Source organism: Polyodon spathula, chromosome 3, assembly GCF_017654505.1.
Source record: "Polyodon spathula isolate WHYD16114869_AA chromosome 3, ASM1765450v1, whole genome shotgun sequence".
Taxonomy (NCBI): domain Eukaryota; kingdom Metazoa; phylum Chordata; class Actinopteri; order Acipenseriformes; family Polyodontidae; genus Polyodon; species Polyodon spathula.
In genome coordinates this window covers 24,310,108-24,322,626 of record NC_054536.1, presented here as the reverse complement: position 1 = coordinate 24,322,626, position 12,519 = coordinate 24,310,108, and the positions used below count along the sequence as shown (strand labels likewise).

At 35.8% G+C, this 12,519-nt stretch overlaps 1 protein-coding gene across 1 annotated transcript in view; it reads right to left on the bottom strand.

The window, feature by feature from the left end:
- Positions 1-7,103, bottom strand: part of LOC121312881 (ubiquitin-conjugating enzyme E2 E1) — a 28,117-nt gene extending 21,014 nt beyond the window's left edge. Inside the window, exons 1-3 of the mRNA XM_041244759.1 lie at positions 7,001-7,103; positions 5,982-6,159; positions 5,320-5,370 (exon numbers count right to left, since the gene is read on the bottom strand). Of these exons, the coding sequence (XP_041100693.1) occupies positions 5,320-5,370; positions 5,982-6,133 (203 nt within the window). The 5' untranslated portion in view covers positions 6,134-6,159; positions 7,001-7,103. The remainder of the gene's footprint in view (positions 1-5,319; positions 5,371-5,981; positions 6,160-7,000) is intronic.
- Between the last annotated feature and the right edge of the window lie 5,416 nt (positions 7,104-12,519).

Here is a 12,519-nt window from a genome sequence, read left to right as displayed (position 1 = left end):
ATGCGCAGTTTAATATTAAACAGACAGAAAATAAAAGGTTTGTAACAAAAACAGCACACGGCAGGTGAGGCCAAAATAAATAGACAAACAAAACGAGTAGACACTAACAAAACAGGGTTGACGAACGCTACACAAAACAAGTACGGAGCTGGTGCTTACAGCACTCGTAGCAATTGATATTTATAATTACGCTTCTCCTCTCTCTCTCTCCCCCTGTTCTCCCTCCCAAACACACAACCCTGAGTGAGTGAAAACATGCTGCTTTTATGCAGCTGTACCGAGACTCGACTGCCAACCAATCATTCAATTGGAGTCGCAGTTCAACTGCATGTAAATTAATAAAGTGCAATTCCACGTGCTCACATATTATTACATTTTACTTGCACGGGAAGTGCTATGCAATCCTCGTGCCTAAATACAAATATACATTTTAAACATTCGTGTTACACAGACCCGTTTACATCCCGTGTACCAATGAATATACACCAACATTAACACACAACATACAACACAAAATACACACAGGGGCGGGGCACTTTGCCACAGGGAGTTACTAGGAATAAAATAGCATTGCAATGTGCTGCTGTGACAGATAAAAAAAAAAAAAAACACAGTATACATTTACATATATTTGTTTCAGACGTAACCTACGGTTGTCAAAGAAGCCCTAGATTTGTTACAATGTGTTCACGTGTTGCATTGTAAATGAAGATAATTACATTCATGTATAGTGGTGGTGTTTTTCATTTTTTTTAAGTATTAATGTGCAGAACCTGCTTTGAGACTGTTACCTTTATTTTAAAATGTAAACCAATTAATCAGCTAATGCCCATAAATCAAGCAATAAAACATTTTTAATCAACTGACAGCTCTAAAGCTGTATAATATATTATATATATATATATATATATATCTATATATATATAATATCTATATATATATATATATATATATAGGTAGGATCCAAGGGCTGTGTTTGAAGGATCGCTCACTGGCCAGGGATTCGGAGACTGCTTTAAACTTTCGAAGGTTCGTTAGACGCCATTTACGCACTGTTTTTTTTTTTTTTTCCCCTGTTAACAGAAACTGTTTGACAATATATACAGACATCAAAAGTCACTCACATGCAAAATTCGATCTTTTGATTTGTTTAATGCATATTACGTAAACAAAAGTTGTATGCAAACTGTGCAAGTGACTCGTATCATGGAGGTATAACCAATCTCTGGGGTCACTTGCAAGCGTAAGTTCATATTAGTAGTAGTAGTAGTATTAATATTTTTAGTGGTAGTAAAATGTGACTGATACCCTGCTTGGAACAATGACTGTTAAATCAAGCTTTATTTTGCCTAAGTCTGCTGCAGTTGTGCAATGCATGCTTAGTGTATGTATTGCAAACATCTTCGATTACATACAAACAAGGCTAATTTTTATTTAAATTATAAAAACGTGATTACTGTTCTACATAACAGATTTTTAAACTACATGTTAATGTTTTATTCCATTTGTATGGATTACCCGTAAAATGATAGGATTTTCAATCAAATGTAGACAAGTAGCTATGGCGACAACACCAGTAAATTATGCAAATGAGTACCAGGCGGTTCAAACCTTCCTTCGGTAATGTGTTCCGAACGTTCAAAAGTCAAAACGTACCCTTCGTTGCAGCCCTAGATCCTAACAAGTGTAAAATGTAAACCTGTAACTGTGCAGGGAATTACAGTACCAAGTGTAAAATGATTCTTCAGAAGGCAACAATAGCAAGTTGTGCAGTCACAGCTTTAAATGACAAACAATTAAATTCAACATGCTTGCTGACAGTTTTTGAACCAATGTTCAATGTTCTACTTCTATAATTACTACATGAAGACAAAATCGAATGAGTAGTGTCTGATTTGAGACATTACTTCTTATGGGGCCAAACAGAACAGATTTCTTTATCTGATTTTAAAGGAATTTAAATCAAACCAATTCTAATCTGTAATGATCCTGGAGGCTTAGGACCAATTTCTTGGCTCGCTATCTTTGTTAACATACAGTACAGTAGTGGTTCATTGTATTTATTTTTATCTAAGGATTTGTATGCGTGTGGGATACGTACAGATCTCTATAGGAGATCAATGGTCAAATTCTATAAGTTTGTTTAATAAAGCTGCAAAGCTCAATATGTTTGACAGCACTGTCATGCTAAAACTCCAAGCACAGCTGAAAGTTTGACTTACATGGTTCCAGTGTACACTTAATCAAGATATAAGTGCCCATATACTAGCCAGGGCACAGCACAGCACAAGCATAATGAAGCGCTACTAATCCCTGCAGGCTTAATGATGCACTGGTATGACAGATTTGTCAATAACCCTGTCAAAATACTGTAGTACCGTTCCAGTAGCCCAGATAACAAATGTATTGTTAGTGTAAAGCTACTGTTTGCCTAAGCAAATTGAAGCACTTCATTCCAACTGGAAACCTGTTTGTAGGCGAGATAAATAGATTTGATGAATTATTGTAATATGTATTATACACAGTACAATTGCAGCATGATTACTCAACTACCACGCTAGACCAATAAACCCCAAAACAAGCCGGTTATTTTGGCCACACAAAAGTGCAAATTGGGTCCTAGCAATTTCCCTGGGTACTGTAGGTGTGTGATTCAGATCTGTAAAAGGTGTTTTGATCCAACTGGTTTCTATCAGGTAAATCAATCTGTCAATTACAAAAAAGGGATACAATACCTCTTCTACAAATGTGATTCATACTAGTTTTTTACCTTAATGATACAGCATCTACCAGGGCCTTGAAGTAACTCATGCAATAAGCAGGCTTCAAAATACTATTTTAAACCACAGGTTGTATTATTGTTTATTTAGAAGATGCCTTTATCCAAGGCTACTTACAGAGACTGTGGTGTGTGAACTATGTATCAGCTGTAAAGTCAGGTCACAGCCAGTCAGTGAGCGAGCCTGGATTTGAACCGTGTAACTAACTTTAACACAGCTTACCTACCTACCTACTGCAGACCACTTTAGTATAGAAAAGAATTCCACTCAAGACAGTATAAGAGTATTAATTTGATAAAAAAGCTGGTTTCTCCCTTTTATTTAAAACCCCTGAACTTAAGGGAAGAATCAGCTTCAAATAACTGACACACCCCAAACAGGTCTGATTTTAGGGCATGTAGGTGTTGACTTTGTACAGAAATAGAAGAGCGGCCTTCACAAATGCAGCAACTGACTGCTCCTCCTGCCAAAGGTTAAGGTTATGTTCAAGCAATAGATTGACACTCATTCCCCCATCATACCAAATCCATGTCATTTTATGGGAAAATGCATTTTTGAAAATTAAAATAAAACACACGAATACTCAAAACAGCAAACCGACAGCAAAAGACTAATTCTGGAAAAGCAGTCTAGTTGCTCTTCACTTTCCTAAATTTACCTGGCATTCTTGCTATTTTCAACAATTTCCACTATATAACTAATCAGCAAATGTACAGTTCAAACATTTTCTATATATATTCTTTTTACAATGACACAGACACACTTCCCTGTACTGCTTTCAGATCTGTCAATATTAGAAATGTTACACTTTGTACATATTTTCCACCCATGTTAAAACAGTTTACTACAATACATCTGAACGTTGTTATATTGTCTAGTTAGTTTTATACATCTACAGCACAGTTTAATTTGTTCTTTTCAAGTGCATCGGTCTTGTTATATACTAAAAACATACCATATGTGAGTCAACAAATATGTAAAAAAAAAAATTAATAAACATTACATTTAATGTATGTAACATATATATATATATATATATATATATATATATATATATATATATATTATATATATAGCGTTTACATCACAGTGACCATTGTGGAACCAGAAAAATACTTACCTTACGACACCCAGTCCCAGTAGTAACGAACTGAGTGTCAGCCAGCCTGTGAATACCACACCACATACTATATGATACAACAGTTGTGCAAGTTTCACCAGTTACCATATCATAAACATTTAAAAAGTGTCATTCATTTGCAGCCACTTGAGTGTGATTAATAACTAAAATAAGCAAAACTGAAACCAGAGAGAGATTTGTCTGACTTTAATAATGACTTACTACCTTACCACAAAATGCCAGGCAAGTTCTCTAGTTCTACCTTACCACAAAACGCCAGGCAAGTTCTCTAGTTCTACAGTAGGGAGGGGACGTTAACTAAAGAGCCTGGCACAGAAAAACGCATACATCAGAATCTTGGGATAAGAAACAACGACAGCCAACGTACATTATGGGATTAAGCACGGGTAGAAAGGGACGAGGTAACAAACAGCTTGTAACAACACAGGATGCTCTGCCAACTAACAATAGGCAGAAAATTGTACATTTAAATTTCAGACCGTTAGACATCCATGCCTGAATGTCAAAGAGACAAAACAGTTTATACAGCACTGTCAGGATACTATAAGTACATCTGGGCATTGAACAACACAGTGTACATAAAGCAAAACTAAAATAGTGCTTTTCAGCTGACTAAGACAAATGAGATACCAATAGAGTGTTTTCATGTAACCTTTAATTACTTTGCCTCTGTAGGTTTGTTATTGAAACACAGATTTTGTCCCCTAGTGTTATAGTGTACCTGTACTTTACATATTTCTAGGTGTACAGTACAACAAACAAAAAGACAAACGGGATTCCAAAAGAATCCACTTAGGAGCTTAAACTTTCTATGTTATTTAACTTCCAACACAATCTCCCAACTGCATAAGGTGTTCTAATATAATAAATACACAAATACAGCTTCATAGGTAAGGAAGGCATCTTATCAAACATACATACAATTCGTTTAAATGTTGCAAATGTGCAGTGCTTATGTAACTGACAGCCTTCAAAATCGCACTTAACCCTCCTGTTTATTAAAACTTCAGGCGCTGAATGTCAGTTATAGACTGTAAAATGTACCTACTAGACTGAACTAATCATTTGGTTCCACATAATGATGCACCAGAGTTTTAATTAAAAATTAAATATTTCAGAAAGGGCAATGCCAGACAGCACAAGAATTACTTAACTAAGTATATCAAGCTTGGAAAACACACAAGACCCTGACCCCCAGAAAAGAAATAGCCAGAAGCGTTTCGTATAATAATAATAATAATACTACACGTGCACCGTATTTCACTACTTTTGCATCTACCTGGTTTAAACGAATTATCAATGATGTCGACAAAAACGTCATAATAAAACCAAGCCTGTGCCTTTAAGAAAAGAACCCGATCGTTAAATTAACTGCGATATTTAAAACACCTACAATACCTGCAGTTGGGCGGCGGGTCCAATGTGATATCAGCCAACTCCTTCTGGATTCTAAAGAAAACAAAACACACAACTTGAACCTTGATGAATCGATACTCGAAAACACGACTGATTAGCAGTTCGAGTACACACACACACACACACACACACACACACTGCTGACCTCTGTCTCTGAAACAACATGGCCGCTCCCAGCAGATCGTATTCACTAATTTTTGAAATATAAAATTCACCCCTTTCTTTAAAAAAAATCAAAACGTTTTTCACACAAAATCAAAAAAGATCTGCTTAAGAACCAATATCTGAAATAACCGTTGCGATCTTTTAAGCCTGATTTTTGTAATACATTGTGTAAGCTAATATGCAAATTAGCTGGTTCCCCATTGAAGCAGCATAGCGGGGTTGTTGTGAGATCTCTTAAAGGAGAAACACACCCATTTGTGATCTTGTTTTCCTTCTTCCAATATCGAGACCTTTAAGTTAAGGTTAGACATTCTAAGCAGGTACGTTCTTTCTGTTTTTATGTTGTATATACTTTGCGAATGTAACACCAAGGAACCAAAAGGAAAGTATATCGGCTCACATAGCCAGCCCACCCACAAAAACATTCTCAAATGTGCTGTTTTTAAACGTTCTTCAGTAAGGATGTCAATTACTCTCACCTCTTTGCGCTGGTAGAGAGCAGTTTGGAGGTTTTGCTCATGCTGACTTTACTTTCCTTTTTCTTCGTGACAGTTTCTTTCTCCCGTTGGTGTTGATTTGAGGTCGAGGATGAAGACGAGCTTGTGCTGGCCCTCGAATCGTCATCCGACATACCGACCAGAAAAAGATAAAGCAAACCTGGAATCAAAAACAAACAATTTTGCACCTCTTCATGGTGGAAGGTATTATTTACTGCCACACGACTTGAACAAAATACTTACAACGCCACCCATATGACTAATGAGATTAAGATTGCCCGACACCCATTCATTACCAGCAACATACCGTGGTATGACTAAAGTTGTCACATCATGAAACGATTCCCAGAATACTGGTTGTTTTTTGTTTTTTTTAACAGTTTTAAAAAGAATGGTTTTGAGAAAAACTAATTCGTTTACCCAACGCCAATTGCACTTTAACCTAACCCATCACAACAGTTTACACACCCGAAAACAACAATACATTTAAAGAGAAGAGGGACGGGGGACGGGGGACGAGAGAGTTACAATTTAAAACTAGGCAGAGAAAAACCAAACAAAAAAAACAGTTTCCATGATTACTAAAAGAAAATATTTTAACAACGTCACAGCCATTCTGAAAACATTATTAAGCTATACCTTTCTTTACCAAATTCATGGAAGTTTCCCCTTATCAAATCATTACCTATCAATATACTGAGGGACACATTATAAAATAACCTATCAGCAATGTATTTGATATGTCACACATTTAAACCCCCGTCCATAGCACAGCGTCTCTCGTTTCACTCTATAGCGATTGATCGGTGTCTATTCAGCTACATTCCTCGCTCAGATCATTTTCTCGCATATTTCTTCTTTCTGTTTTCTGACGTTCCAAATTCTTCGTTAACCTCCCAAACTTCCAAGAACGACCCTTTGTAGATACAACAATCCATCCAAGGACCTTTGGAAATATAATTTCGAGGCGTTAAATAATAAAATTGTCTTTAAAACGGTACCTCTCTTTGTGTCTGCTTCTTAGACTCGTGTCTCTCCCCTCTTGCAGAGCGGAAGTGCTGCTGCAGAGGCAGCGGTAGGCAAATGGAGTTGTATCACCAGGGAGCAGTCAAAAATGATATTACCGAGGAATAAATAGCTAAGGGGTGCTTGGATTACACGTAGATACGATTATTCCCCTTCAGAAAATGTTTTACAATATAATTTGTAACCTTTCATCTTAAGCATGTGTGTATGAGTGAATGTACACCTCCTTTTTGTCGTCAACATAGAAATAGTGCAAGTACATGTTACTTTCCAAGCATGTTGCTTTGAAGGGATGGGCAACGGTATCAGCATTTTTTAAAAATAATAATACAAAGTTTCATACCAGTCGTGGCAGATTCAGAATAATGCAAACAAATAATTCACTTTGCTCATAAAATCAGTAAAACAAACAAACAAACAAACAAAACAAAAAATAACTATGAAACTGTACAGAAACGTGAACAAACCAAACCACAAGAAAAATCACAACTGCTTTCTCCCACAGTATTTTATAGGTTATAATGGGGCTCAAATATAAACAATCAGATTCCTTGTGATGGTAACTAAACCCAGAATACACATTTCCATAACTGGTGGGTAAATTATGCAACACTCTAAACACAGATTTGGAATGTGTTGGAGGAGAGGGAATGTTGTTCTTTTTACCAGGGTGTACTCACCAGAGTACCCATTGCATCAGAAGTACAGCATAGGGCCATCTTGACAGACAAATGAATACGTTCCAGGAATCTTCGGGCATGGAATATGGCTCTGTCGTGAAGATTCAAGGTATTCCATTATTTAAGACCATCATCCCTTAAAGTGAAATTACCTCAAATTACCTGGGAAATTCAACCCAAATACTTAAAAAGTTCAAAACCATCACAAAGGTGTATCAATAAGATATATAATAACCGGTAAAGTGGAGCAGTTTATTGAATACATAAAACTAGGTAAATAAAGAAGCAATTCAGTTATGCAGCTCACAAAGTCATTGAATGTAATCAAACAGTGCAAATAATCAAAGGGTTAAATCAACCAATCAATTAGTTTAATGTCTTAGAGTACCCCAGTCTCTGGTAATGTTATGTGAGCCTGGTGTATACTCCTCAAAACAGTTCCTTAGAAGTTAGTTGAGGATTAGGTCCTTGTAATTGGAGCAAGGAACAGCAGTGAGGTTGTCTGTGCACCTCTGTATGTTCGCTTTTTCCAGCTGTTTTCACCAGCAGGAGTCTGTGAGGTTGTTGTATCCAAGCTCGCAGGCTAGTGGTTTGAACACACAGCCACATTTTCTCTAAGACAGGGCAGAAGTAATGAAACACAAAAGACAGAGAACGTTTTGTCGGTTCCCGTCCATTTTGACGGGTCTACTTGATTTTGTAGATCAGGTCTTCTTTCAAAAACAAAGTCCCAAATTCATTCTCTCTTGGGTTAATTTTTCCAATTAACACTCGCCAGGTTCTTTACTTTTATGCCCCAGGGGTGGGGTCTCAAAGGTATGTTGATTTACACAATGACTGCAACGCTTAATATTTATGATACTGAACTTTATAGTTGAAAAGAATATTTGAGACGTTTCTTACAAATCCATTGTTTGTTAAAACATGGTCCCATGTTTTAGACATAGCGGCTCCAGTTATCAACACCACCTATTAAGAGAACCAATCAGCAAGAAGTAAAACAAAAACAAGCAAAAAGTCAAAGATAAAACCTAAATCTCATTGAAGGCTGATAATTGAATATATGTTATGATTAGGGAGATTAATGATAAGCATCTTTAAGAGACAATGTGACAGTCCTGCAAAACTAAAAAGACAACCCCCAAATCTTTATCACCAAACATTGTCTCTTCACATTTCGCGCAAGATAAATCTATGATGGACCATGTTGCAAGAATTATTTTAATTTTTTGTACCTGCAACTCATCACTAGTCTTCTCAGTCCATTTACCTCATCTAAATCTGTGACCAGATGCAAAGCAGCCTTGTTTGGTAAAAACCCAATTTGAAACCCCTCCTAGTTTATTTCTTTTTTCTATTTTGCTCGGTGCTTGTGCATTTCAAAGAAAAGGATAATAGCAGGGTTAGAAACGCACACTAGCCTTTCATCCAGCCCCCTTGTTTGAAATTACTAGGTGCTGACCTGTTTGGTATCCTCTTGGCACTAGTGAACTTTAACTTGTGACAAGCGAAGTACTGTGAAATACCTCTTTAGTATGTTTGTTTGAGAAGGTCAGATTTGCATAAGCCTAGTACCCTGTTAACCCAATTAAATATCCAATTCTCCCTAATGATGCAAGTGAAATTCAATTGAAATCTTACATAGAATTGTCCATTAAAAATGTTCAAACTACCAGTGTTCATATTCTGAGCCCATTCCACCAAACTCTGTCACACCGGCAAATTGAAAAGACAGAATAATGGATAAAATGTCCAGCAAATGAAAAGAGCAGATTTAACGGTCCTTGCTACATCCGCAGGCCAAGGTTAAGTATTGTATTCAGCTGTGACGACTTGATGGTGCTTATGCAGTAGGATGAATTACCTGGATTAACCAAGTTTTGTGCAGATTCAAAAGATTAAATTCAAGCACTGTAGAAAGACAGAGCTGATAGACGTTCACTTTTGATCACATACTGCAAGGATTTATAAATAATCTCACTTCTTTAATTTATTTCACATATAAGAGACTAAAAATCACTCCAGAATTAATTTTAAAAAAAAAGAAGGAATAACAAAACAAGTCGAAAGGACCATTCCTAATTCTTTTCCATTTCTCTCTCCCATTCTACACAACAGTTTTTTTTGGGGGAACTATAAATAAAATACAACACTATATTAGATGTGTTACTGTAGCCCTTTATGATTTTTGTTTACCTAAGATGTACCATTTTTAAGATAAAACACTTTGGTGCAGTTATAAAAATATAGATTTTCCATAGGAAATCAGAAACCTGGAGCAGATATAGATTAGGTGTATCTTCAGTCACAGAAAAAGTGCTGTCAAATCCCCTCATAAATATTTATAGAACTAATTATATTGAAAGATGGGATGAGATGTGTGTTTTACACTTACAAGGGTGACACTTATTGGCATCTGTTCCATTGATCTAAACATCACCATTGTTTAAATATAAAAATAGGACCAAACCTGACATTTTACTGACTCTCAAAGACAAACATAGACTAAAGGGACAGATGGCGGTTTTCACAAAGACCCCTTCTTTTAACAAGTCCCCAAACCTAAAATGTTTTAGATGTATCAGAGGTTTGCAGCATGTGTCTGATCTGACGAGTACCGGAAAACAACCACTGATCATTCAGTATAATGTCAAAAACGACTGGTGAATGCCAGGTGACTCAGGAGTATGGTATCAATCAATATGCACTGTGACCCTAAACTGTATCGACCAGAACAGTATGCAGGGAGGGACACAGCAAGCCATCCAGTGGGTGTGGCCATATTAGAACCCCTTCCTTATACAGTAAGTAGCCACACCCTGTATCTCTTCAAAAATAACTGTAACACTCGATTTTAAAGACGTGTTTTTATTATGGATGTTGTATGTTGTTGTAGTCAGTACTGGGGAAGAAAAAGATTAGTGGTGATTTCCAGTGACAGTAATTCAAAGTAAAAGAAGTAACGCATAATTATTATTTTTGAAATTCCTTATCTTTATAGAGGTACAGTGCTTTCTAAGACATCCTGGTTCCCTTCCTTGGATCCTAGCAGCTGATCCTGCGCTGTTACTCTGAATTACATAACAATGTCATCAAAATAAGGTAAGATCTTACACAGTTCTACTTACCAGAACTTTTCAATACAAATAACTAGACACCTTACTGGTCTGCATATAAATAATATACAGTGTATACAAAAGGGTAGTAAAGCAATAATATACACGTGTTCAAATTTGGTCCAATAATGGTGTTGTTTGTCAAGTGAATTGGTCTAAGTACTTCTAAAAGTTATAAGCAATGCTGGAATGGTGACATATTTGCCCCCTATTTCTTTTCCATTTTATTACGTCAATTATTGAGATATCTTCCCGGTGTATTGATGAGACATGGAGTTATCACAAAGATAAACTCAATCAAACAGTAAAGTTTGAAGTAGCAAATCAATATATTGGCAAATCAATAGCATACACACTATGTACAGTATCTCGACTACATTTATTTTTCACAGCCTTGGAATTTTGTTCATGAGACACCAAAAATAAAACAAACACACACACACACACACATTTATCTGAGCACATTATAAGAGCAAAGCTGTTTCTTTAATACAGCTGTACATTGCCATTCCTTTTGTTTAGTTTTTTGTTTTCATTGTTCAGTTTTAATGAATATCATAATATCTTACTGCCGCAATCCCATTATACAATAGATTATTCTTAGCTTGCCTTTGCTGCTGGCCAATTACACTATACTGCAGGGACGTGCAGTTTAATAAAACATTCTAAAAACTATTAAATGTGAAGAGCAGATGAAAAATTAATTTGTATAATGTGTGTTATTTTTTATTGCTGCAGATATTTCCACAGTAATGGCTTATTTTTGTTTAATGAATTATAATCTAAGTGTAACAAGAAATGACTTAAAATGGAAATTCAAATACCACAGTGACAAGAATAAATCTGAAGATCTGAAGAAAATATAAGCATGTTTGACATTAGTTTTATTGACTCCCTTATAACAGATTTTTAGCATTTTTTAAAACTGTGTGAAGTCATGCTTAAGTTAAATTTACTCTATGCACCTTATGAACATATTATAAACACACTGAAATGTTTACTTGAACTGTTTTAAAGACCATACATTATACACTATCCACAAAAAACATATTCCCCCTAAAACAATCACTGTTTAAAAGCAAATAACATACTAAAAAGTGTATATAATCTATTGCATCTTAAGTAGGTAATAAGAATCCCCCAAAATTCAAATACTGTAAAACTATTTGCGAGAGGGAAATACATTATTGCAACAAATGAGTAATAAACCACATTTCTGGTTCAGTATACAAGTTCTTAAAATATGATAACAGTGACAAATTGTATATTCTATGATATCATAGAAGGCATATACGTACATCAGATTCTTCTTCTCTCATTTGCTGCTTAGAAAGAGAGGAACTGAAATATCCACAACAGAAATATGAGTAACAAATTGAGGCGGGAAATGATTTAGTGTTAATAACACTCTTGTAACACTGTACACTGTCAAACCTGTTATACCAGGCTGTTGTAAGCCAGACAGTCTTCCTGTGCAGGTTATGTATGGTATTACAGTACTTTCACAACATAGAAAGCATTGATACATCTTTCTTTAATGGTACTCTGATTATTTATTTATTTTATTGTAAAGGCAGTTTGTATCTTTTAAATACTGTATGATGCAGGTAACATAACAAGCTACTACAGAATACCTATGAGCCAAGTGGGAAAGGGAATTGCATGTATTGGAGCAAGTCTGGAGAGATGTAGAGAGCA